Here is a 27,940-nt window from a genome sequence, read left to right on the forward strand (position 1 = left end):
GGGGAATAATGGGAAAGTGGGAGGGAGGGAAGAATGGGAGGATACAAGGGATGGGATAAACATTGAGATGTAACAAGAATAAATTAATAAAAAAAATTTTAAAAAAAGAGGCTGAGTAATAGATAGATGACTGGTTATGCCTACTGCATTGATAAATGAAGCTAACCTTTCAGAAAAGGATTTCACATACTCAAATACAAAAGAGAACAAAGAATAAACCAAAAAAACACCATCTATTACGTATGTTCTCTGTTTTAGTACTAATAGTTGAAGTTTTAAAAAAATGGCTTGGGAGGTAGATGCAGGAGGATCAGCAACTTTGTTACTGACATAAGCAGTTCAAGGCCAGCCTGAGCTACTAGGGACCCTGTCTGAAGACATAGCTAGCAACAACAAAGTAATATCATGCAAAATTGATTTTCTTGAAGTTTTTGTAAGATCTGTTTACTATCCTAGATAACTAAGTGAGTCTCATGTTACTTTTCAGAAAAATACTTGTAAAATAAATTGTACTTCATGATTTTTAACAGATTGGTTGTCTTGAGCCACCTTATTTTAAAAAATTTATTTTAATTCCTCAAAGCAGTTAAGTTTCCTGAACAGTGTTGGCATATGTTATATTTCATACAGATGCTTTGTAAGAAGCATTTCTTTATACTTATTTAAAGCTATTTAAATATTTATTGGTAAGATTTCTAAGAAGCTAAGTTATCATTTTTAAGTAATAACCTCTACCTACATTTTTCTTAAAGTATATTTATTTAGCTTGCTAATTTCAGTAATAACATTTTGGTTGAGTTCTATTAGATTTTACCTTTACATCTTCAATGTCAGAATCTCTTGGGATGAAAAGATAAAGAAATGTTTTTGTTTCTCAGGTATATTCAAGAGCAAATGACCAAGAGCCATGTGGATGGTGGCTAGCTAAAGTTCGGATGATGAAAGGAGAGGTGAGTGAGTTTTCCAAGGAAACACCTTAACTGTGGGTTGCTGTGACTGTTGTCACTCTATCTCAGTTACTTAGTTGATGAGTTAATTGTTTCAGATTTCATTGTATGTACTATTGATTTCAATTGCATTTTTTATTGCCAAACACCAGGGATTCTTTCTAGAAGTATGTCTCAAACCTCTGTGACTGTCAAGGTTTATGCTTATGTAAATGCTCTGATAGCATAAAGGTGTGCTTACTGTTTGTACATAAAGTGGAGCATTAGAATATCATCTAAAGCTTAGCACTTTTGTTCACATGAGCTGTTAAAAGAATTTTGTCTTTTAGTTTTATGTCATTGAATATGCTGCTTGTGATGCCACTTACAATGAAATAGTCACATTTGAACGACTTCGGCCTGTCAATCAAAATAAAACTGTCAAAAAAAACACCTTCTTTAAGTGCACAGTGGATGTTCCTGAGGATTTGAGAGAAGCGTAAGTAATTTTATTGAACTGTTTATGAGCAGAAAATTTTCATCTATAGAACAAAATCATCCTGAGTCAACCAACTTAAACCTTATAGAAGTAAATAAGGGACCGAGAGGTGGCTTAGCAGGTAAGAGCACACATGAATCCGCCATGGGGCAGTGTTGATTCCCAACACTTAAATCAGGTGCTTCACACTCACTAGTAACTCAAACTCCAGGGCACTGGGTGCTTCTGTTTGGCACTGGCAGTCGAGTGTGTATAGCACCATAAAATACACTTAGTTAGAAATAATAAAATAATCTTATAAAAGTCTTTTAAATTCTAATGGCAGATATCAAAATGAAATACTGAGATTGCATTATATTCTTCCTAAATTTAGTCTGTTAACTGAAGTCTTAAATCTGTATTAATTTTTTCATTAGGTGTGCTAATGAAAATGCCCATAAAGACTTTAAGAAAGCAGTAGGGGCGTGCAGAATTTTTTATCATCCTGAAACTACCCAGCTAATGATACTGGTAAGATAAGACCATATTTTAAGTTAATTAATGACCAGACTTACTAAGTATTTCAGGCTTATTAGGCTTTGTGTATAGTGAATTTATAAATAATTGTGTAAGAGGTTTTTAAAGTCTTCCCCTTTTGTTTTTCTTCTTTTAAGCTATATTAGTTTTCTCTGCTTTAGTAAGAAGGAACAACTGCCTTTTTTTTTTTTTTTTTTTTTTTGCTTTTTTTTGTTTGTTTTGGTCTGACTTTTTGTTAAGGGTTTGCTATATAGTCCATGCTGGCTGTGATAGTAGCAGTCCTCTGGCCTCAGCCTGCTGTGTGTTGAGATTAAGGTAGGCTACTGTGCCTGGCTTATAAGACAACTTAATGACCATAACATCTTGAGATTGCTAATGTGTAAATCTTTGATTTTCCCACTAACACGCATTCTGAACAGCAGATATGCATAAGTTTAGGAATTTAGAAAGGAATGCAAGATTAAGATAGAGAAGAGAAAGGAGAAAGACAGTCAGTTTAGGATGAAAAGAAATAAGCAGGTGAGAAACAAGATGGCTTCATTTAGAAGGTTATTTTCAAGTTTTCTTAGAAAAATAATCAAATTTTTGAGTGATTAACATGTTTGTTTATAGTCGGCCAGTGAAGCAACTGTGAAGAGGGTAAATATTTTAAGTGACATGCACTTGCGAAGTATTCGGACGAAGTTGATGCTTATGTCCAGAAATGAAGAGGCCACTAAGCATTTAGAAGTAAGTTGGTTTGCTTTTTGTGTCCACATATTTACTTTCCTGTGTCTCAAATTACATGACTGGTAACAGAAAGCCACCTAAGACATATATTTATGGCTAACACTTGGAATCCTTAAGAAAATTAATTCTTGTTCTACTTTTATCAAACACCATTTGTTTTGTTTTGCTAAGTGCCGCTTAGCTTTCTTATTGGGGCTTAGATGATAGATGCCAAAGAGCTTTAGAAATTAATAATTAGGCTCACCCAGAAAACCTGCTTATTTTTCTTAACTCTGCTTTTAATCTGAATTTTACTACCCTGCCATCTGTCAGGGTGACCTGTAGCAATTCTTATGTAACAGGAAAGGAAGTCTAAAGATGGACATCTGAGGACATACTTTATATAGCTTGGTGCTGCTGCTCTGCCTCTCCTTGGTCTCTCTGCTTTCTCCTGCTGTCTCCTGCCACCCTGTGAGGGCGCTCTTCCTGCCTTGCTGTTTCCATTGAGGAACTTTTATAACACAGATCCGTGACTGCTCTGACATGTCTAAACAGTATATTAATGCATTTTGAAACAGCCATCTGAGTTGAAAATAATCGTAGAAGCTGGGCGTGGTGGTGCACGTCTTTAATCCTAGCACTTGGGAGGCAGAGGCAGGTGGATCTCTGAGTTCAAGGCCAGCCTGGTCAACACACTGAGTCCGGGACAGCCAGGGCTGTTACACAGAGAAACCCTGTCTCGAAAAACAAAACAAAACAAAGAAAGAAAAGAATCGTGGAATTATTGTTACCTGTGGCTAGAATTAAATAGACTTAAAATTTTTTTTCAATTTTGTGATGAGCTTTCTTTATTCTGTAAGATTCATTCTGACCTTATTAAACTTCATTTTTTGTTCTGTCTTGAATTAAAAAAAATGCAAAGTGCTCAGTCTCTTTTTTGTCTTTCTCTTTTTTTGAAAATGTGTAGCTCATTAGTGTTGACATACTTAGTATTCTTGCTCAGTCCAGAACTTTGTCATATTATGAAACTGAAACTTTTGAACAGCAGCTTTGTATTTTCTTCTCCCCTCAGACCGCACAACCATTTTTGAAGTTTTTGGTTTGTTTTTGGATTTTGGTTTGAGACTGCTGTGTGATTTAGGATTATTTTGTCAACATGTCCAGTTATTAGGGCTGGAGAGATGGCTCAGAGGTTAAGGGTACTGACTGCTTCTCCAGAGGTCCTGAGTTCAATTCCCAGCAACTACCTGGTGACTCACAACCATCTATAATGTGATCTGATGCCCTCTTCTGGCCTGTGGGTATACATGCAGACAAAACACTATATACATAATAAATAAGTAAATAAATTTAAAATTTCATACTTTAAAAAGAATTTTTTCCCTAAAACACATTCCAGTACCTTGCCTATGCTAAGCAAGCTATCAGCACATTTAAAACAAACAAACAAAAAACAAAACTTTAATACCTTATATATATAAGTGTACTTAATATTTTCTGTGACTGACTTATTCTTTAGGGTAGTAATGTTAATGTTCTTGGTTCATTCATGTTGTCACATGTCACTTTCCTCTTAAGTTTGGTGCTGCATCGTGTGAATAACCCACATTTTTTTATCCTTTTATTAATTGGTTGCCGTAAATTTTCCCTCTGCTTGATAGTTTTAAATGAGTTAGTAATTTCTTTTAATATTTTATAAAATAAAAATCCTACCTTTTCTCTTTGCTAGTGCACAAAACAACTTGCAGCAGCTTTTCATGAAGAATTCGTTGTGAGAGAAGATTTAATGGGCCTGGCAATAGGAACACATGGTAGCAACATACAGCAAGCTAGGAAGGTTCCTGGAGTGACTGCCATTGAATTAGATGAAGATACTGGAACATTTAGAATCTATGGAGAGGTAAATTAGCTTCTTCTTGCCTTTGGTCACTTAATTTGGCATAATAGCAGTCTGTTTTATATATTTTTTTCTGTTACTTAATTTTTCAGTAAAATATTTTTGAGGTAAGATTCACATAACGTAGTATTTATTTTTGAAATCTTTAGAAATAGCCAGTGTAATGTCATTAGGAGGACAGGTTCTGAATTGCACTGCCTGGAGTAGAGTCCTGTGTGTCTATAGAGTGGGCTTGGAAATTAAAGTTTTCTGTTGTAGTGATGAAAGCAGTTGTCCACAAAATCATTCTAGTTTGTTAAAAATTGTGCCTTTTAGAACTTAAAATTTAAATTATCTTTTCAGTAGGTCTTTTAAAAAATGTGTCTCTGGACAAGCAAAGTAACTTTGTAGTCAGAGTGTTGCTGTAAAGGAGAAGCTAGCCTCACTTGCTGGTGATCCTTTCCCTTCTGCCCTTAGAGGGCAGGTCTGTGCTACTGTGTTACCATACCCAGCGCCCAGCTTTTAAATCTTTTGTGGGTCGTGGTGCTGGGAAACTGAGAACCCAGGGCTTTGCACAAGGCAGGCAAATGCTTACTGCTAAGTTATACAAGAAATGACCAACTGTCAGTATGCGTAGCATTACAATTGGGAATTCCTCCCCTTCTATATATTTTGGGTTTAGGGCTGTTCTAGAATGTTAACAATAGTTTATATTTGTTTTTCCTCCATCCAGAGTGCTGAGGCTGTAAAAAAAGCTAGAGGTTTCTTGGAATTCGTGGAGGATTTTATTCAGGTTCCCAGGAATCTTGTTGGTAGGTACTTGTATAAAAATAAGTGTGAATATTATCAATGTAAATTAATAAAATTTTGGATGTTAGTTTTCTTTCTTTTTTTCTTTTTTCCTTGCTCGAGACAGGGTTTCTCTGTGTAGCCTTGGCTGTCCTGGACTCACTTTGTAGACCAGGCTGGCTTCGAACTCGCAGCAATCCATCTGCCTCTGCCTCGGATGTTAGTTTTATAATTGGCTAACCTTAGTGAAATATGTAACGTGAGCTATTTAGACAGCAAACTGCTCTGTTGTCATTGTTGTTTTTTTGTGATAATATTTTATGTGACTTTTACCTTTGTTTTCATGTCTAGAAAAAAAGATGTATTTGTTGTGTGCCATTAATAAGATCCATAATTTGTGTGATAATTTGTTTATTTTTAAGTTTTTAAGTCTTCTCATCTTTTGGGCACTTTCCTATTTCCTTATTTAATGTCTTTTTTTTTTTTTTAACTTTGATAAAGAGATTGGTGATAATTTTTTTCTTTTGTTTAGAGTGGAAATAAAAGTAAATCTGGGCTAACAATAGAGTAATAAACTTCTTTATAATAGGCTCTGAATAAATAATTGATTGTGGCAAAAGCTAGACTAAAGATAAGGAGTCTTGGGGAGGAGAAAGGATGGGGACAGGAGGGGAGCGTACACTGTTTTATCACCACCACTGACAATTAACTATTCCCGTAAGTTATGTGTTAAGTGACATTTTTTGAGTTTGTTGTGGTTAAACTTAAAAGTATGTTAATGTTGCTGCTGTTGATTTGTGCCCTCTGTTTCTGTTCCTGTGTCTTGAGGATTACACCATACCCAGGGCCTCATGGGTGGTAGCAAGTGCTGCACTGATGAACCATTCTATGCCTCTGTATGTGTTTCTTGATGCAGATAGGACGGCTTTGGGTATATGTTACGTACCTAGTGATTCTCTAGAACAGGAAATGTAAAGTTAAGTACTGACATAATATGGTGGAATTTACTAGCAAATCACGAACTTTTGTTTCCTTTGTCTACTTGTTTTTTGGCCCTAGGGAATTTCTTTGAGCCCTTTGGGTTCCATTGGAAGGTAATTTACTGTCTATGCATGTTCGTTTGTCACATCCTGTAAAATAAAATTGGAAGATTTAAAGCCATGGCTGCTGAACTACATAAAGGGCTTCCTTTTCCAACCTGAATTCAGATCCTCTGCACCTTCATGAAGTCTGTTGTAGCAGAGTGTATCTGAAACCCTGGTGTGGCAGGGTGGCAGGTCCTGGGTTTCAATGGAGGAAATGGAGTCCAGGTTAGGCGAGAGATCCTGTCTCAATAAACAGACAAATAAGTAAATAATAAAAAGGCAGGGACAGATACAGGGAAAAAACCAAAATTGCTTCCACATGGGGGTTTCCAGCAAAAAAATTGTTTCTTCTAGTTTAGCTATTAACAGTAGAAGGCTCTCCAGGAGATTTAAAGAGGTATGATATATCTTGCAAGTTAATGCAAACTCTACTTGATTAGTTTTTGGTATGTCATTATTTGCTGCATAATGATTACTAGAGAGATGAGTTGGGATAATAAACTTGAAGCATTGTATAATTTTAATAAACAAAAATGCAAAACTTTGTTAATGCAAAACTTTGTTAAAAGAAATCATGGGAAAAGAGTTGCTTTTGAATTTTAAAAATTGAGCACATTGGTGGGATCTGTGTGGGTGGAGCCAGAGAATTGCCTTATGGAGGTGGTTCTTCCCCTGTACCTCTACATGAGCTTTGGGGAGTAAATTCAGCTTGCCAGGCTTGTATGGCAAGTTTATTATTTGCTGCCCTGCCATACATAATTTTATTATCTTTTTTTCCTTATTCTTTTCTTTTTCTTTTCTTCCTTCCAGTACTAGGGTTTGAACCCAGGCCTTGCCCATGCTAGGTAGGTCTTCTACCACTGAACCATACCCAGCCACAAGAGCTACTTTTGAAATGTTTATTGTAATTCTTTGTCAGTTATTTACATTGGTGAAGTGCTGAGACTTTGGTAGTTATTCTGGAGAATATTAATTTAAACTGAATTAAGGCTTCTTCACTTGTAAAAAAAAAAAAAAAGTTTTGGTGGGTTTTATGAAAAGTTTTGTTCAGTGTAATTCTCCAGCGATGAACCTTGGTCTTTCAGACCAAATATTGCAGTACTAATCATGAGTAAAAATCCTGGTATTTGAGAAATCAGGAGATTGGTTGTATTTGCAGTTCCTGGTTCTTTAGGTATTTGTGTAATGAGGGGAATCCATACTGTGTATCTTTTGTCCACTGTCCTGTCTTGTTTGGGTTTTATTATTTGAATTGCTTATGTGCTCTTTAGAAAGCATACATTAGCAGGAACAACGTCACAGTGGTGACACAGTGGACGCTTCTGTTGCTTGTCAGAGTAATACTGTATATCCGTCAAGTATTTCATGCGTTAAGCAGTCTTGAAAAGTACATATTCTTAATCCAAATGAAAGAAAAGGAGAACCTCAGGAGTAAAAGGGAATGAGGAGCACTTGGTGAGTAAGTTCTAGAGAAGGTAGATTGCTTTACAAGGCGTTCTAGTATTTGATCATTCCCACTTCACAAAATCAAAGAAAAAAGTATTTCTTGAACACTGATATGAAAATGGACCAAAACCATTCACCTCTTAGAAGAAGCTGCCTTTAATCACTTCTTAACATTATCCCTTCAACATTTATACTCAATGCTCAATTTATACTACAGGTCTGCTTCAGTTTGTCAATATGCTCTGGAATTTAAAACTGTGGAAATGATCATTTAAAATATTGAAGGTCTCTGGTGGGACTATGTAAGACTTAAAGGTAGGTCCCTGCCAAGGACCCAGAAGGGTGATGGATGCTTAACCACCACTGGTGTAGTTCCAAGAAGCAAGAGAATAAGATTTTGGGGGAAGGGCTTATGCCCCTCAACTTCACTTGTTTTCTGAAAAGACGTTTGCTTATTTTTAGCAGGGTAGAGGATGAGGCTGCTGCTTCAGCTTCATTGTGTAATCTGAAGGCTGCTTTGTGCTGCTGCTGCTACTAGGGCTTCTCCAAGAAGACAGCCTTATGAACTCTGGTGTCTGTTTTCATCTACGCATTCAGTTGTGCTCTTTGAATTGAGGCCTACTGATGGGGAATAGGAATAATAGGTTGAAAAAATCCCATTAGAAAGAGTATGTTTGTGCTATAGTACCTAGTTTACGTAGTTATGTGCGCTTTAGAAAGGATACATTAGCAGGAACAACTTCAAAGGGGCATTGGGCTTTATGTAGTGGAAACTCTTCTTGCCAGCACACAACATGACAAACTTGATCTCCTTTCTACTGAAGTTCAAGCTTTTCTGAAAGTGACTTAGTACACTTGATGAACCTACAAGGCTGCTGCTACTTAATAAAGGGTAACTCTGTTACATAAATCCCAAGACTGACCAGGTACTTGAGTTGCACATTGGTTCTTCAGGTTAATCCTTAACAGTAGGGAAAGAGCACCTCCATGGAGTTTTTAAGTATTATATTTTATGTTCAATAACTGCTGTTTGAGAGTGACAGGTCAAGTATGAGGAAGGTGTGAATTTTCTATCATTTTGCAGTATGCATATTTAACAAGACAGGATATACATGCTATATGCAGTTATGTAAAACTATGAAGTATTTAACACTTGGGGACAATGAGATGTTTCCATTTGTAAGAATACATGTGGGTGGATGTGTATAAACATACATGAATGAGATAAACAAACTGACACGGCTAATACCAATGAAAGTTGCTTTCTGTCATGTTCCATGGCACGGGTTTGAAATGGATTGCAGTTGATAGTTTAAAGTATTGGAAGTGGTTCTAATGTTTAAAAATGTATAGGCGTGATTATCTTGCATGTGAATTACCCTGGTCTGCGGCAGCCAGTAGCCTTCAGGCATACACTGGAGAAAGTTTCAGACAAGTGTAGAACTTGTCAGCAGTCCTCAGGCGAGGCTATTAAAGTAAAAAGGATCATCTTTGCTTGGTGGTTATCATTGGATGGAAGAGTCGTAAATAATCTAGATTGGTACTGGATGGATAACAAATCAGTTTTTAACTTGTTTTCTTCACTAAAGGAAAAGTTATTGGAAAAAATGGCAAAGTTATTCAAGAAATAGTGGATAAATCTGGTGTGGTTCGAGTAAGAATTGAAGGAGACAATGAAAATAAACTACCTAGAGAAGATGTAAGTGTTGAATTAAATTTGCCTATTTTATGCTAGCTTCTTGGTTAGTTTCTAATACTGTGGATATTCTTATTTTTGAAAGTTCTTTTCTTTTGTTTTTACTGTTATTTTACATACTTAGACATCATTTTTCAGTTTTGTGGGCTGTTGCTTCTTAGTTGGTTTGTCAGTACTTAAGCAAGTTCTTTTAAAGTTTCGTTTGGAAATCCTATTTATTTTTTGCCCCCCCTTTAGATTTGTTTACTTTATGTGTATGAACTGCGTGCATGTATATATGTGTACCGTGTGCATGCCAGGTTATGCTTGTGGAAGTCATAAGACAATGGATTCCCTGGTAGTGGAGTTGCTACTGGCTGGGAACAAAACCCACGTCCTTTGCAAGAAAAAAAAAATGCTCTTAACCACTGAGCTATCACTTCAGCTCCATATTAGATCATTTTTCCTCTTGAATATAAAGCTGTAGAATTTGATGCTCAAGGAAGCAGTTTGCCAAAGCAGTTCTTGATGACTCTTTGGCCTTTTTGTAGAATTAATTGTAAAAGAATTAATTGGCCATTTCTTGATTGGAATGTGTTACGATTTCATGTTGTTGTTCTGCTCTGTTCTGAATAAAGTCTCTCCTCATGTTGATATTTTGTTTACAATTCTGTTATTAACCGCTTATACATTAAGGTGTTTAGTCAGAATCACGGTTCAGTGGTAAGCTTGGTATAGCTGGTTTGGGCTTTTAAGCCTGAAAATAAACCAAGGGTTACTCCTAGGAATCATCCAGAATTTAAGACACTACAACAACTTCAGTTTTATGCTATATAGTATTGTCTGGGAATTTGCCAACTCTTGGGAAAAGCCAGTCTTTTTCAAAGAGAAAGGCTGTGGACATTTAACTCAGATCAGTTTCTTGACACTAAGTATTGGGTGTCCCAAGATTTTTTTTTTGTGTTAGAATATAGAGTTGAGATACACTTCAAAATGAATTTATTTAAGTACTGTACATTGGTTTCACAAGGGTCAGAACACCTTTTTTCAGTGATTTCATCATACACTTTTAAAATGTGTTGTCTCTTGTAACTATTGATTGCTTCGTATGGTTTTTAGATTGCCTTTCAGATAAGGATTAAAACTGATGGTGACCAGCATTATAATAATGTTGATGTTTCTCATACACCTAAACGAGCTGCTATGATAGTTGGACCATTAAATAGCTCAGGTACACCAGCCATGGTGTCTCTGTGTAGCCCTGGCTGTCCTGGACTCAACTTTGTAGACCAGCTGGCCTCGAACTCCTCACCCAAGATCTGCTGCCTCGTCCTCCCATGTGTTAGGATTAAAGGCTTGTGCTACCATGCCCAGCTCAGATACAGCTTTATTGGTTTTCAGTACAGGGTTTCTCTGTGTAGCCCTGGCTGTCCTGGAACTCACTCTGTAGACTAGGCTGGCCTTAAGCTCACAGAGATCAGCTTGCCTCTACTTCCCAAGTGCTGGGCTTAAAAGTGTGTGCCACCATGCCCAGAGTAAATACAATTTTTTAAGTTAATAATCAAAGCTAGTCTTTCCTTATCTTTGTCTTATTCCCACTAGCCTTTCAGTATTCCTATTTCACAGTAAGTTTATCCTTGTGTGTTCTTGATGAAGAAGAACTTAACTGTACTACTCTCTGTGTAGCTTGGGCCCTTTTTACTATTTTTTTTTTTTTAAGGATATATATTAATTTTATATATGAGTGCTCTATCTGCATTGTACGTCTGCATACCAGAATATCCCAGTAGAGATGGTGGTGAGCCACTATGTGGTTGCTGGAAATTGAACTCAGGACCTCTGGAAAAGCAACCAAGTGCTCTTAACCTCTGAGCCTTTTCCACAGCCCTTTTGTTTGTTTTTTGAGACAGGGTTTCCTCTGTGTAGTCGTGGCTGTCCTAGACTTGCTTTGTAGATCAGACTGGCCTCAAACTCACAGTGATCCTCCTGCCTCTGCCTCCCGAGTGCTGGCATTAAAGGTGTGCGCCACCATGCCTGGGCCCCAATTTTTTTAAAACTCAAATTGAAATGTAATTTTACCACAAACAAGGCATTTCAGATTAATTACTGTGTGTCATAGAAAAACTTGCCAAATTATATATTGTCTTACATTCAAGACGTTTTCCTTTCCCATAGGGAATGGTTCCATTTGTATTTGTCGGCACTAAGAAAGTATTGGCAATGTGCAAGTTCTTCTAGAATATCACATTGCTTACTTAAAGGTATGTATACAGTTCACAGTGAATTCATGTATCTTCCTGCTGCATTTCTGTGTGAATGTTATATACTTGATGCAAATAAGGTATCTATGTGTTGAACATGTTTGCTTATGGTAATGACTGTATATTTAAATATTTGTAATTAAGTTTTGTCTGATTTTTGCTGAAAACCTAAGCATAAAATGTTCTTTGCCCTTACAGTTTTGGTGGGGGGTATTCTTTGAGCTTTTAAAGTTCTTTTTTAAAAGACCATTCTTGAGGTGTGTAGTGTTTGTAATTGTTTACAATAGCTGTGTACTCTTCGCTAGGGCCATTTGGTTTCTATTTTCATGTTTTTTGCCATCTGCTCACAAGGTGGAATTGGTTCTCTTTGATAACACTGGTGTTTGAGTCAGCTGCTTTACCCCCAATAGATGTTGTTCCATCAATTCTGAGGGAGGGGTGAGTTGCTAGAGATTGACATCAGAGCCAAGTGCATGATAACCAAAACAGGCATCAGCCTCTGATCTCCACCTTCAGCACTGTTTTTTTATTTGGTTGAAACATAATGTACAAGGATTGTAGAAAGAGCGCTTGTCAGTAAGCATCATAGTTGTTGGTTTCTGTTTTCTTCCTTTTGTTTTTTTTTGTTGTAATATCCTGCTCTCTATTTGTAGTATATATTTTTTCCCCTCTCTAATGCATTGTTGTACTAGTATTTTGAAAGCATATTTGATAATATCATCCCATTTCTTTGAACTGTCAGTCTTGGCCTTGTGAGCAAATGAGCTTTATCTTCTGTATTCTAACTCCTAGCCAATACCTTTGCTTAGATGGGTCACTGCCTTCACATGTTGATGGCCCTCAGTTTCTAAATAAGTCTGCTTATTCCTCTCAGTCATGAATAACTCAAGACATTGCTAATCTGGTTGTAATTAGCTCATTAATAATACCTTTAACACAATATTAACTCCCTGTTTAAAGCGATAGAACTTGGGCTGGGGAAGAGAGGTTATCAGGTAAAGGTGATTACCCCTAGTTTCACACGGGCTGACAGAAGGACATGTGCATGCACACCCACGCCAATAGCAAAAACAGTTCTTTGTTTTGATTGTAGGAAGTGGAACAACTAAGAATGGAACGCCTGCAGATTGATGAACAGCTACGACAGATTGGTATGGGTTTCAGACCTTCTTCCACCAGAGGGCCTGAAAAAGAGAAAGGATATGCCACTGATGAAAGTACCATCTCTTCTGTACAAGGTTCTAGGTCTTATAGTGGAAGAGGCAGAGGTCGTCGCGGTCCTAATTACACCTCCGGTTATGGTAAAGAGAACATTATTTTATTTCTCTAATAGTGTGTGGAGTAATGGTTCTAGTTTAGATGCTGCATACATTTTGTTCATACTAGGTCTAATTTGTTTTTGAGGGTGAAAGGTAGTTCTGAGGTATATGTCCTGTTGTGACATACTAGTTACAGAGAAAGGTATATAGTTTACAAACACTTAGAAATACAATTTCTAGCATAATTTTAAAGCTGGTAGTTTATACTGAGCAAGTACAAAGAGTGAATGGGCATATGGCCTATGTTCCAATTAATGTGGTTTTGTACATTTCCTGTAGAATCTTGGTATGGTACTGCTACCTCTAAGAAAAGCACAAATGAAAAGTAAACTGATCACTAGATCAGCATTGCATATAATAAGTCTTTAGCAGCTTTGAAATAGACTTTTTTGATTTAGCAGGCTTGAGTGTTTTAGTATCTTGTTGCATGCAACTGGTTTTTTGTAGCAACGCGTCTTCAAAATGAAGGCTTAAAAAGGTAGTCAACCTTTTATAATTAACATTTTTATATTTTCACTTTGAAGCTGGGGCCTAGGATAGGAGCAGATCAGTGGACCCTGTGACAGTTAACAATTCTCTAATCTTAAATTCTCGTTTATTCTTGTTCAGCTTTGAAGTTGTTTCATCTTTCTCCACTTGGACTTGGATCTTAGCAGTGACCTGATCTTCCTGCCCACCCTCCTTCATTTCCTTCCTCTGTTCTTTATTCTCTTCTCCTTGTGTTCATCTTGTTTTGAGGAAATGCTTGTGAACCTAGGACAAAATAGGAAGCATTTACAGAAAGTAGAGGTGAATGCAGGTTTGCATCGTGCAGGTTCAGATCTAGACTTCTTGTTGAATTAACTAAGGAATCTAACGATGTTGCACTACACTTCTCTTGTGTTTCACTTGTACAGGCGGAAGGCTAAGTATCCCTTCTTTTTAGTATTGTAACCGTACGTTGAAGTATCTCATTTTCTTCTTAAAAAAAAAAAAAGATTTATTTACTATGTATACGGTGTTCTGCCTGCATGTACACCTGCACGCCAGAAGGGGGCAACAGATCTCATTATAGATGGTTGTAAGCCACCATGTGGTTACTGGAAATTGAACTCAGAACCTTTGGAAGAACAGCTAGTGCTCTTTACCTCTGAGCATCTCTCTAGCCCCCTTTTATTTATTTATTTTGTATTTTCTTTTTCATAAGCACAGTATTAAAGCTTGCAAATGAAAGTCTGCACGTGTTAAGAGATGAAGGATTGTAAGCTAATGCTATATTTCCAGAAGTATATTTAATACCAGCAATTAAAACCATATCTTTGTATTTTTAATCCTAAATTAACAATCATATACAGCTTTTGTATGTCAAGGTGAAAAAAGCCATTCAACAGTTTGATTAGTGTCGGAGACCTCTGCTTATTGATGAGGGAGACACTGGTAAAGATGGTTGAGGAGTAGATAATAGATATATGGGGAAATGGCAATGGAAATTAAATGGATTGCAGATCTATACAGATCCTTCAGTAGATGGCAGACTTAGCTTTGTGGAATGAGAAGCACTATTTTTGAAGTAACTTTAGAGAAAAGACCATTTGAATTTAATAACATGTTCTTGAACACTTAGCAAAAGGACTAGGTAATAACAACACTATATAAGCAATGTTTACTAGGAGAACATTTCTAAGCTTGTGCTCAACTTAGTTTGAATCTTAGAATTTTGTCACATTTTGGTTATAATAAAACATTTTTAATGCAAGCGTTTATTATATGACTATTTAAAATGATAGGAACCATTTTGATAAGAATAATAGAAGTTGTAGAGAAAAGGCCTGATTATGAAAATTGGCTAAAAACAAGTTGTGATTGTGAATATCATGGCTCATTTTAAAAAACTTTTCTGGGATATCTTTTGTTGTTGTTTTTGTTTTTTTTGGGTTTTGTTTTTAGAGACAAGGTTTCTTGGTGTAACCCTGGAAGTTCTAGACTCCCTTTGTAGACCAGGCTGGCCTCACATTCACAGTGATCTGCCTGCCTCTGCCTCTCTAGTGCTGGGATTAAAAGCGTGTGCCACCATGCCTGGCCTGGGATTTCTTTCCTTTATCCTGCTTGTACTTTACAAGATTGAGATGTTGACATGGCTGCATTATTTTCAGCAGAGCAAATTAGTCGCCTGTATAGTAACCTAGAGGTATGACCAGCACACCTTTATCAGTGTAAAGCTGACCATTGTCTCACTGGGCTAACCTTGTACACATCTCCTGGGCTGCAAGGTTGTATTGTTCTGCAAGTTTGGTGGAACTGGCTAGCTTAATATTCCAGGCTTCTGCTTGCCTGCCTCTATTTTTAAAATGCCAATGAAAACAGCGCTCATGCTGTCATTTTTATGACGTGACGAGGAGGATTTAAAGACCCATGAGATAGTTTGGGTCCATATATTTTAAGACAATCTTTTCATCTCGTGGTTTAGCCTTATACTTGACTCTTTGTGATCATAAAACACTAGTATTAGCCAGTTTATCAACTTTGTATGCATGTGTGTGTGAGTGAGATGTTTGTCCCACAGAATAATGAATTTAGGTTAAAGTTTAAGTAGTAGTTTCCTTGCTTTTATCCCTGGGTAGGATAAAGTAGTTTACTGCACAGGTTTGCTTCACTGTTCATGAGATGACAGTTGTCTAATTTAAACAGTTACAATATTCAGCTACAGTGTTTTTGGCATTTGGACAAATAAGTGTTAAAAATGGGTGCTTTATTCTCTTTTATGAGTTCTCATTCTAACACACACTTGAGAGTAAAAAACTGGATTTTTTTTACCCCCAAGACGGTTTCTCATCTTTTCTTGTATAATTTGTATTGGTACGTCAGCACTTCGTTCCTCACACCTTCTTGCTTCTGCTTCACTGTCTCAGGAGCACTAGTGCTGTGCGCCTACACAGACTGCTCGTGTAGTTTACCTGTGACCAAGCTTCAGGGATTTCATGACATCTTATTTGGGAGTTAAACCATTAAACTTCAAAATAAGAGAGCAAACTCATTTATCAAATGGACATTTCTGCACATTAGGACACATTTAGGACACTAATAGGATTAAGTTTTCCCCTTTAACAGACTATTTCATTGTGTATCTGTAGAGGGAAGTGTTGCATGATAGACAAACGTTACTTTAAGTGAAACGAGAAGGAGAGGAGCTCTGTTTTTAATGGTGTGATTTAGATATTAACTTGTGGAGAAGATACATGGATTTCATTTCAGTGACCATGTCTTCTGGGGTTTGTGTTTGTTTGGTTTTGGAGACAGAGCTTCTCTGTGTAGCCTTCACTGTCCTGGACTCAACTTCGTAGACCAAGTTGGCCTGGAACTCACAGCGATCAGCCTCTGCCTCCCGAGTACTGGGATTAAAGGCGTGCGCTACCACGTTTTATTAGTTGTTAATTAGCTGTTTCCTCAGAAACAGTAACATGCTAATCTGAGGCAATAGTGTTTTAATTGACAAGTAAGTAAACACTCAGGTTTTAAGAGAGATTATCAGTTACAATAAGTGTTCTGATTTGAGAGCTATTAAAATGTGTGAGAAAAATATATACTCAAGTCAACAACAGAAACACTATTGCTTAAAACTTAGTTTTTCTGAATATGACTAAATTTATTTTTAGGTATTGGGTAACATTCTACTTGATGATTTAAGCTATCAATTTAAAAAAGGGCAGAGACCTTTATAGCAACTGCATTTTTGTATACATTTCCTCTCAATTGTTCAGTTGAATCTAATGGTTGCATTTTAGATTAAAAGTTTACTTTTCATTTTGCTCTCTTCAGAACAGTTACAGTGCTTATTTAAATGATGCTTAGCACATAATGTTTTGCAAATTTTAAGTATTTCTGCTCACATGCACCTAACTGGCTTATATACTGTCTTTCCCACAAAGGTACAAATTCTGAGCTGTCTAACCCATCTGAAACAGAATCCGAGCGTAAAGACGAGCTGAGTGATTGGTCATTGGCAGGAGAAGATGATCGAGAGACTCGACATCAGCGAGATAGCAGGAGACGCCCAGGAGGAAGAGGCAGAAGTGTTTCTGGGGGTCGAGGTCGTGGTGGACCACGTGGTGGCAAATCCTCCATCAGTTCTGGTAGCCTTTTACATACTCTGTCAGCATTCATGCTTTGTAAACAGTGTAACCCTGCACGGATTATTTCCTCCCCGAGGATGTTTGTGGTTCTGCTTACTGTCTTAGAGAACATAGTAGACTGTAAAGTGACTGATAGAGGAAACGTGTAAAGTAATGCCCAGGGAAGGTTTCCTTATGACTCCAGTATATGGGTCAGAACTTTGAGCTGGCTGGTTTCTTCTTCTTTGAGAACTGCATTTATCCTTTTCCATTTTCAGATCTTTGGTAATTAGGAATATTTCTTGTTTTCCCAAGAAGTAGTTTGCTACAGTTTGAGAACAGAAAATGTGGACTCATTTCTTATGAAAATTTACTGAGTAGTTGAACCATAAAGAGGCATATAGAGGGCCTGGAAAGGTGGCTTAGTAAATAAGAACAATTACAGAGCAGGCGTCTGGTGTTCTCCGGGCATCTGTACATGTGCCTGGGCACACCACATGTTCACAGATACAGTGTAGAAAAGGTACAGTGTAGCGATGACCACCACATGTTCACAGATACAGTGTAGAAAAGGTACAATGTAGCGATGACCAAGGGCTCCATGTGTTCAAGCATCCACTGGCTGTTGTCATTTGGTTATGTTTTTATTATGGTAGTTGTTGCCGGGATGCTCTGTGGGTAGAATGAGCAAGAGGGGAGGGTTTCCAGGGTACATGGACGAGATTATTTTAAAGCATTGTATGTTAGCACTATTACTTGTGTGTCCATTAAGAAGATCATTTGTAATATTTATAAAGTACTACTTTAAATCTTAGAGTAGTCTTTGCATATTAAAAATACATGTCAATGTACAAACATTGGAACAAATCAGCATAAAATGAAGAGTAGTGTTTCTCTAATTGGGTCACAAGTTTCTAATTGGGCCCTAAGTTTAATTTTATTTAGGAAAATTCAACTTAGTTTTTTCAGGAAAGTAGTTTTTGTATTAAAATAGACTGTATACTGTTATACAATTATATTTTGTAGAATTACAAAATAAATGTATTATTTAGTACTTATTATTAATAAACTTAGTATCTTTTGTAAAGATACTAGCTTGCTAACTGTTCTCAAGGAAAACGTAGGAGTAATGGTGATTAGGTGAGTGTCTTCTGTAGGTGCGACGGGCAGGTTTCTTTCGTTTGTATATTGAAACTGTTCTTTTCTACGTTCACTTTATGTTTTGGTTTTAGAGTTGGAACACAAGTTGCTGTTTGAACATTGTTCTCTTCCATAACCAGTTATAATTTCAGCCTGATTTAGTTTATTCCTGTGTGGATGTGGTTTGATTGCTTTAATTTATAGTTTACTGATTTTTATTAGGTCTTGGATGCAGATGATTTATTTTATTTGGAAATAGTCCATTAACACAGAACAGCTGCAGTCACCTTAAATTTGTAAGAGAAGCAATGACTCTCTTACAGTCACCTAGTAGCTAAATATTTCTCCTCATTTTTATTTTCCTACTTTCTGGGTAGGATTAACTTAAGAGTATGAATGTCAGAATTAGTAGGTACTATAGTATTTTCTGATATAATCATCCTTCAGTATGTATCCATGGGCATTGGTTTCATGAACCCATGTAGATTTTTTTTTTTAGAAAATTATTTATGAAATATATGATATGTATTTATTTGGTATTTGAAGACAGGGTTTCTCTGTGTAGCCTTGGCTGTCCTAGACTCATTTTGTAGACCAGGCTGGCCTCGAACTCACAGCACTCCACCTGCCTCTGCCTCCCCTGAGTGCTGGGATTAAAAGGGTGTGCCACCACTCCCAGCATAATATGACATTCATATATCATCTGTACACACTTTTTGTTTTACAATTTTCACTCCCCTTAAAAATTACTACGTCTAATCATTTTTATATTACAAACTTTTATTTCAGGCTTATATTTTTATTGGGGGGTTAGTGTATATAATTCGGTAAATCAAGCATACTTAACTGCTGCCCTCTTAAATGAATATTTCTTGCCTCTGACATGAATATAGTGCTCAAAGATCCAGACAGCAATCCATACAGCTTACTTGATAATACAGAATCAGATCAGACTGCAGACACTGACGCCAGCGAATCTCATCACAGTACTAACCGTCGTAGGCGGTCTCGTAGACGAAGGACCGATGAAGATGCTGTTCTGATGGATGGAATGACTGAATCTGATACAGCCTCAGTTAATGAAAATGGGCTAGGTATGTAAGCATTTAGGGAGAAGTTCTCTGGGTGTGATTGTAATATGCTGATACTGTATGAACTATATATATATTATATATATAATATATATTATATATATAATTCAGAAATGATTTTTTTAATGGTTAAGTGAGGGAGATAGGTGCTTGCCATATTTGTCAAACTATCTGATACTGGGAGGCTCCATTTTGCCCTTTCATACCATTAAATCAGTATAAATACTCAGTTGATCTTACTTACTGTCCATGAACAAAATTTTTTTAAACTCTTTTAGTTCTTTCCCCTTAATAATAATTATGGTACATTGCTAGGGGTGGGGAGGGGATGTATAGAGCTATCATTTATTATAAGGGGCTAAAAATGTCACTAATTTTGAGACCCAAGATATGATGGAGGGAAATTATATATTCCTGAATGATGATGGTAGTTTCAATTACATAGCAGTTTGCTTTACTATGAGTTAAAGCTCTCTTAATTTCCAAAGTGGAATGCTTTATACTATAAAAATGTATATAATTCTTGGTCAGTATTGTATGCTTTATCTTTGATGTTTAATTAAAAGCTTCTCTTTCCCTTCCTTAAATAAGGGAAGAAAATTTTTTTTGTTTGTTCTTTTTTGTTTTGTTATTTTTTTTTGTCAGAATAGTTGATGGTAAACTTTGCAATTACAGATGATAGTGAAAAAAAACCCCAGCGACGCAATCGTAGCCGCAGGCGTCGTTTCAGGGGTCAGGCAGAAGATAGACAGCCAGGTAACTTGAGTGGGCCTGTTGGTGTCAGGTCACAAGCATGAATAAAATGTCATGTGTCTGCATTCTAAAAGTTACATGTTCACATGTGTGTATATACATTCAGAATTTGCATTGCATAATTTATTCAACTAATGACACTGCTCAAGAAAATGCATTCTTCCTTCACAATATAAATGTTTAGTATCTAGTCTTAAGTGAACTAATGTTGCCTTTTAATTTCTTCCATGGATATGCTCTCAGTATCTTTACTTGATTCAGTTGGCAGTTTCTTCTAACTTAAAATGGGGACTGCCATTGCAAGGACTACAGTGTGAATTGTGTTTGAGGTTGATTGGCAAAACTAAGCAATTTTTGCATGGTTCCTGCTTACTGTTATCTAGAGTGGGTGCCTCATTTTGGCGGAAGTATAGAACTCAAATTTATTTTTTAAATGTATATAAGTCTTTTTTCTTAAAAGAAGATGCATGTTAATGTTTTTGTGTTACTGTAGTGCGGTGCTTTTTCTTTGACACATACTAATCATTTGACTAGTATTTAGTCTCATTCAGTATTTTATGTTGTCACAAGTTTTGGTAACTGGGAAGAAACTTGTTTGCTATGTCTTATTTTGAACACAATTCATTTCTTATGTACAGAGAATCACTGTATATTCATTATGAAAAAATTGTGTGCAGTAGAAATAAACCCCTTTCAAACCAATCAATTTTTGCATTCTTTCCAAAACATGTTCTTTTATGTGTTTTCCCTAAATAATGTAAATTATAAATTTTTATTTTGAGTGCAGAAGTTGTAAAGACATTTGGAAAGTCAGTTATGGGCATTAATTCCCATTCTGAAGAGTTTGTTTTAAAGATAGTGCTTCTATCAAAGAGAGAGTTCAGAAAAGTTTTCCCTTTGTATTCCTTTTCCTTCTAAACGTTAGAAATTATTTTAGTTGAAGAGGTCATGAATTTTAGTTTTTGAAAGTGGCATAGCAGTATTTTCTAGCCCCACTTTGTAATGAAGAACATTCTGGCTATTAGTATGGGCTAACTAACCTGCAATAAATTTCAACATAACTTCAGCCAGTGATGATGGTTAAGTGTACATTTCTTCTAAAAGAGTTAGATTATTTTGAATGGAATTAACTAAAATGACTAATTTGGAGTTTTGATAATTTTGACAGTGATGTGCTGTTGTATACTCTACCTGAGTCTCTCTTCACCGTTCCTAAGAGCGAGCCATTGTGGTTTTTCTTACCAAATTCCTTTATTTCCAGTCCCTACCTCCTCCAAAGTTTCTTCGTGTCCCCGCAGCAGCCTGGGGAGACAGCTTCCACACAAACTTGATAGTTGTTCTTCCTTTGTCTAAAATTTGTAGTTGCTCATATGTCTATATAAATTAACCATTAGTGGTCTTCTCTGTACTTAGACAACCTGGCACTATGGTGGTGTCAGTTGATTCTTAAGCTCACACAGGAAATTCCAGGATCCTGATTATGCCATAAAATTGCCTAGATTTTTTTCCTTGAAATTTAAATTTCTATTGAGATTTTAAGATGCAGTATTGTGTAAGAACTATAAAACAAGTTTCTTAACTAGCTCTCTTTTATTTGGGGGCAAGGAACAGAACTAAGTGCCACTTAACTTGCTTAACTTTGGACTAATCACTATGAAGTTTTGCCTTTGTATAGGAGTAGTTAGTATACATTTAAATTGAGCATATGCCCATTTGTGCAGCACCGTCTTGACATAGATGCATTTCTTCAGGTGTCACTGAGGTCCACACTAAGAAAAAAAAAATAATTCATTGGGTTGCCCCTCCACCCCACCCTGTAGACAAAATGAGTAGCTTGTGCTTGGTAGTGATTTTAAAATGAGAAGCCATTTAAATGCTTCAGAATGAACATTCCTTATACTGTGGAAGGAAAGCACCTTTAGATTTGAAATATCTGTACTTTTCTAATAAAAAATGTCTTCATTCAACGAGTCCAGGACAGTCAAGGCTATACAGAAAAACCCTTGTCTTTAAAAAAAAAAAAAAGTCTTGATTAAAGATGCTTAAATGACCTTTAAGGTTCATTTAAGTAATCAATTTGCTCCGGCTGTCCTGGACTCATTTTGTAGACCAGGCTGGCCTCGAACTCACTGAGATCCTCCTGCCTCTGCCTCCCAGAGTGCTGGAATTACAGGTGTGTGCCACCACTCCAGAATCCGAAAGTTCTTAATGTTACGTAAAGCATTATTAAAAGGAATGAATTCTAAGATACAATGCAGCCTTTTACTATATTAAATGATTTTGTTAGCTGCATGTAGTATGAATCAAATAGACCAATTCTCCCCAGAACAGTGGCTTCAAATAATATAAAATTGACTCCTTTTTACTTTTATGAGTTGGGGGTTCAACCTAGTCTGTGATACAAAATGATTATTTAAAATTAGGAATTTTGAGTTTAAAGTCCTGAGGCCAATGCACAATACTAATACAACAGAGACCATTTATTAGGTTGGTAGAAAGGGTTTACTCTGCTTCATAATTCATTACTTTGTGTGACTTATCTCACATTTCAGACCTAGCAAGATAGCCAAGTTGATGGGACAGTATCTCTGTATTTACTCCGCTCCTTTCTCTCCTTGAAAAGTGTCCACCCAATTGTGGTTTATTGTCTTAGCTAACCTATACTTAAAGTCTGATAGTATAAATGCTGTCTAGTATGAAATTGAGGAAGGAACCACAAAATACCACACTTCAATACCTCAATTGTGCTGTTTTTCCATGGGCAGAGGGCTAACCCCAACCCCCAATTAAAAAAAAAAAAAACTTAAAAATTTTTAATCGTCTCATCATGATTTGTATCATCATTGCCCCCTCCCCCCATCATTGCAAACAGCCTTCAGCACTTAGAACACCACACCTGCAGTGCTTGTTCTAGGGGTAGGTTGCTACACCAGATCTGTCCCACAATCTCAGATAAACCAGGAGATGGCTGGATTCCTGGGGGGGGAAAGACTTCAATCTAGATTTCCTCAAGTTCCAGCTTGAAAGGATTTTTCTCTTGTCAGTACTAAATAAAATGATAGACACATTTTTCAAGCTTTGCTTTTGTTCAGAGGTGGGTACCCAGCGTAGAATTTTGAAATTGGGTGACCCACCGTTAGTTTACTTAATAGTGAAATTACTCTTTATCCATAATAGAATTTAGAAGTATTTTTCAACACCTGTAATTTTTTTCTCATCTTTAACAGTCACAGTTGCAGATTATATTTCTAGAGCTGAGTCTCAGAGCAGACAAAGAAACCTCCCAAGGGAAACTTTGGCTAAAAACAAGAAAGAAATGGTAAGGAGAATTTAACCTGTAGGGTTTTTGTTTGGTTTTTATTATTTCCGTACTGTTTAGAATTATTTATTTTTTTTTACTTAATTACTGTATCGCCAGTTGTTTCCCCTAAGAGATAATATTCCTTGGTTCTATTCCAGGCCCCTGATAAATGAAGATATGCATGCTTGAGCCCCAGACATTTACAAAAATAGATATCACGTTAGCGTTTATTTGATGCTTAGAAGGCTATATACTTCTTTTCAGAAGTGGGAATAGACCTTTTACATTTCAATTCTGTTAAATGTTTACAATGATTAATACATAAATACATAAATTCAGAAGGTGAGTAAAATGAGTGATTGGTGTTCTACTTCCTGTATCGACTGTTTATACCATTTATATGTTGAACTTCCCAGTGGTTGTGATATTAGGTGCAAGTTTCATTGAACAGTGCAGGTGCTTTCTGTGATACTAGAGACAACACAGCTTTAAAACCCTGAAACTGGAGTACATTGGTATTTGTTTTAAATTTAAAATGCTTTCTTTATGGCATATGAAAGTTAATCTTTTTATTTTTAAAGCTAATGTTTATATAGTTATTTTTCTCCTCAGCTATAGATTTATTTATAAAGATGTTGAAAAAGTTGTCTCCCTTTGACAGGCAAAAGATGTGATTGAAGAACATGGCCCTTCAGAAAAGGCAATAAACGGTCCAACTAGCGCTTCTGGCGATGAAATTCCTAAGCTACCACGTACTCCAGGAGAAGACAAGACTAAGACCTTAAAAGAAGAAAGCACTCAAGAAGCAGCAGTGAATGGTGTTTCATAACTGAAGGAAGTTCCTAGTTTACAGTTGTTTTACATTACAGTTACAATAGTGCTTGTACAAGCTTGCCAAAGATAGAATATGGATCGCCAGTCTTACATCGCACTTTCAGTTCCTCCATTTGGAATTCAGAAAGGGGAGGGATCCTGAAGAAATCTTATGTTAAACATACTTTGACACCTACTGTGTTAAAAATATATCATCAGATGTGCCTTGAGAATAGTATATGTAACATTAAAAAAAAGTTGCTGGCTATAGGAAATGTTATTTTGTTTTCAAAATATGGCAGAGATGGGGGGAGGTGGGTGGGGTGGGGGTCCCTAACATAATATTCTTTATGAAAGCATTAGCTGCTTTTGTTACATTTTTAATATGCAACCACTTCTTCACCTGAGGAAAACTAGAATGAAGCAGTCTAAAATATTTTGCACTGAATTGTAATTTCTTCATTAGTTTAGTCTGGAAACTGGTCTGTTTAATGTGTTTTTTAGATGCTGTTTGTAGAGGCAATTCTGCAGACGACTGGAAATACATGTTAACTCATCTGCAGGGACACTGGGTGATATTGGCAGTGACTGTTCTACATTGAGGCTTTGTTTGGTTTATTTATTAAAGTGTACAGTATTTAAAAATCAAACATAGCTTTAGTTGAAACACTAAGCTGACTAGTCATGTCCATTCAGACATAGCCGGAACTACTGAAAAGATCAATTTCCAGAAGGTTTATTCTGTATAAACTACATGTTTAGTCTTTAGTAGAGTATCTTTCACATTTTCTTTCTACCCTTTTTTTCCTTTTTCCCCCCTTTTTGATTTTCGTTGTTTGATGTGCAATATGTTTTTGTATGCAGGTAGTAAATAAACTTTGATCTTCCATTTGCTGATTTTTAACTTTCTATTTTTTATGCCAATTGTTTCAAAGTAGGACTACGTAGAGGCCTAGGATAGCATTCTTCAATTGCTTTTCAAAAGCATTTATTCTTAGGTCTAGTGTTAAAATCTAACTTTAATAATTTATAATGAACCGTCCAAAATCTTAACACTTAAAGTATGGTAAGCAGTTTTTAAGTAATAGGCCAAATGATGTGCTTTTGGAATGACATGGAAATGATTTTGAAGGTGTTCATACCAGTGATTGAAAATCAGTAATTAAAAATTTAAAGACATTTCATTCAAAAGACTTAATTTTATGAAGAAAATTTCAGGTGGAAGTTTAATGATAAATGTATACTTCCATGGTTGTGGGGTTTTGTTCCACGTGTTACCCAGACCTGTGGACAAGTGCTTTAATTTTGTTATTTGTAATTTGTTAATTATGACCATAAAAATGCTGAGTTTGTTTTATAAATGAACTGAAGGATAATTCCCATACAGATGCAGATAGGCAGTTTCTCATCATATGTGTGTAGCCATAGCCTATCACAATCTAATTAAATGACATGCACTGATACTAGATTTCTTTTTTTAATTAATCTTTAAAGTTCTGGTATTAGGACTTTGAAGTGAGTTATGTACAATGAAATTCTTGTACTTTGTATAGAACATGCTACAACAGATTAAATAACCATAACCTCATTTTGAAAACAAGTTACATAATTGGCTTTTTAATTACTTGGTTCTGTGTCATAAATTAACCAGGAAGTGTTGGGCAAAAAGAATTTTGTGCCTGATGGGACTTGAAACACTTTTCCACTAAGCTACACTCCTAGTCTACAACGAATTTTAATTCCCAGGCTGGGAAACATAACACTGGAAGGTATAAATTTTCATTTTCTTCCATGTCAAGTTTCCTAAGATGTTTTTGTCATAAAGATTAAACTATCTTAAAAATCAAGTAGTGCCAGAACATTTGAGGAGCAGGATTTAGTCTTTAAGAGCTGAGATTTCATTACCTGAAAACACCCATCCAGTGACTTGCCCAATAGACACAAAAGAGCTGTCAGGGTTGTGTGGTGGTGTTTGTCCCCAGCCCTCGTCGTCCCTCACCCCTGTTGAAGATGGCTTGGTCAGAGTTTTATTGACACTAAATAGTGTCAATAAAAAGCCAACTCTTCAGAGGTATTTTGCCTTTTGACAATTTGGCTGCTCCCCTGGTTAGATTAGCTTCTTCCACAAATCCTACACAAAATATGAAAGCAGAAAGTGTATTCTGAAAGGTTTTGTGCAGCTTGAAGTTCTGACGTTTGTAGGTAGACATGGGGTTACTTGTAAACCTGAACTGATTGTGATTATGTGAGTGTCACAAATGATCTGCTTTTCCCGATGGTGGGGATGAGGGGTTGTTAAGGTAAGAATCCTGAAATTCTTGGCGGGAAAAAGTATAAACAGGGGCGCAGAAAACTCTTAGTTGTAAATAAAGTTCTAATGTGGAATTCAGCAGGATGTCAGTCCAGTGGGTTTTGGAAATTTTCCTCGGTGCTGCCGAGTACAAAGACAAAGGATCTTGGTTAAATGAGTTCCTTTTTTGTTTGTTTGTTTGTTTTGTTTTGTTTTGTTTGGTTTTGAAGGCAGGGTCTCTCTGTGTAGCCTTGACTGCCCTGAACTCACTTTGTAGACCAGGTTGGCCTCGAACTCACAGCAATCCACCTGCCTCTGTCTCCTGAGTGCTGGGATTAAAGGCATGTGCCACCCGCCTGGCCCAGATGAGTTACTTTTTAAGTGCAGGTGGTAACTGCATTTCTAAATCAGGAGAGCTCAAGAACAGTAGGGCACTGAGCCAGACGTGAGTAGTGCTAAATTCACTCTTGAGTCCCCAGGATCAGTCTTAATGTGCTTTTAAATGGCTTGGGTTATCCCATACCAATTTCATTACCTCTTAACATGTTTAATCAGGGTGTTATAATTGCTTCTAGCCTATTCAATATATGGCAAGAGTTTAATGTGTTTAATCTCTTGGAATTCCAGTCTGATAACAGTCAGTCTTGGAGAAAGCAGTGTTAACTTGAAAGTATGTGCTGTTGGTTGGAACATGCCTGTAGATTAAGCTTATTGTTATTTCATTGTAAATTATTAGTCTTAGGGATAAAAAGTGACCAACTACTTATATTTTTTTAAAAAATCAACCTAATTATACATTTAAAGTAAAAGTACTAGAAATTCAATAAGGAGTTTGTGTTAGCCATCAACACTGGATGATGGAAACACATGTAGTTTGTAATAAAATCATACCTTTTTTAAAAAATTATTTTTGGTGATGTCTGGGACTAAACACAGAGCCCTGTGCATGAAGTGCTTTGACAACATTGTCAAAACATTTTTAAATTTTGGAGACAACTCTATAGCCTTGTTGCGGCTTTAAACTTTCAGTGCTGGACCACGCCCACCTGGCTGTGCAAAATTATTAGATGCTGACCAGGGTTGGCTTTGACTTGTTAATGCTCCTGGTTCAGCCTTCTGAGTACCTGAGAGTACAGGAACGACTGACCATGATTGCCCAAAGTCCATGTCTAATACTACTTTAAAAATCTGAGATGCTATAGATAAAAAGTACATAATTAGGAGCCATTGTGTCAGTTATTTTCAGAAAGGGCTGGACTGGCTGCTCTCTTGTGTTAATGTAAGGAATCTAGAATAACATTTTAACCTTATGTCCTCATAGCCTTGTGAGTATGAAAGTACTTACAGTGGTGTGTGTTGGGGAT

General features: G+C 36.5%; 1 protein-coding gene across 1 annotated transcript in view; it reads left to right on the plus strand.

Annotated features, from left to right (window-relative positions):
• Positions 1–24,459, plus strand: part of Fxr1 (FMR1 autosomal homolog 1) — a 52,488-nt gene extending 28,029 nt beyond the window's left edge. The window contains 16 exon segments of the mRNA XM_051157057.1: positions 879–950; positions 1,277–1,425; positions 1,842–1,935; positions 2,554–2,670; positions 4,379–4,549; positions 5,259–5,337; positions 9,435–9,544; positions 11,696–11,723; positions 11,726–11,781; positions 12,875–12,932; positions 13,020–13,082; positions 17,006–17,209; positions 19,222–19,422; positions 20,095–20,175; positions 23,400–23,491; positions 24,135–24,459. Coding sequence (XP_051013014.1) covers positions 879–950; positions 1,277–1,425; positions 1,842–1,935; positions 2,554–2,670; positions 4,379–4,549; positions 5,259–5,337; positions 9,435–9,544; positions 11,696–11,723; positions 11,726–11,781; positions 12,875–12,932; positions 13,020–13,082; positions 17,006–17,209; positions 19,222–19,422; positions 20,095–20,175; positions 23,400–23,491; positions 24,135–24,302 — 1,743 coding nt within the window. The 3' untranslated portion in view covers positions 24,303–24,459.
• Positions 24,460–27,940: the final 3,481 nt, after the last annotated feature.

This window comes from Acomys russatus, chromosome 15 (genome assembly GCF_903995435.1).
Source record: "Acomys russatus chromosome 15, mAcoRus1.1, whole genome shotgun sequence".
NCBI lineage: Eukaryota > Metazoa > Chordata > Mammalia > Rodentia > Muridae > Acomys > Acomys russatus.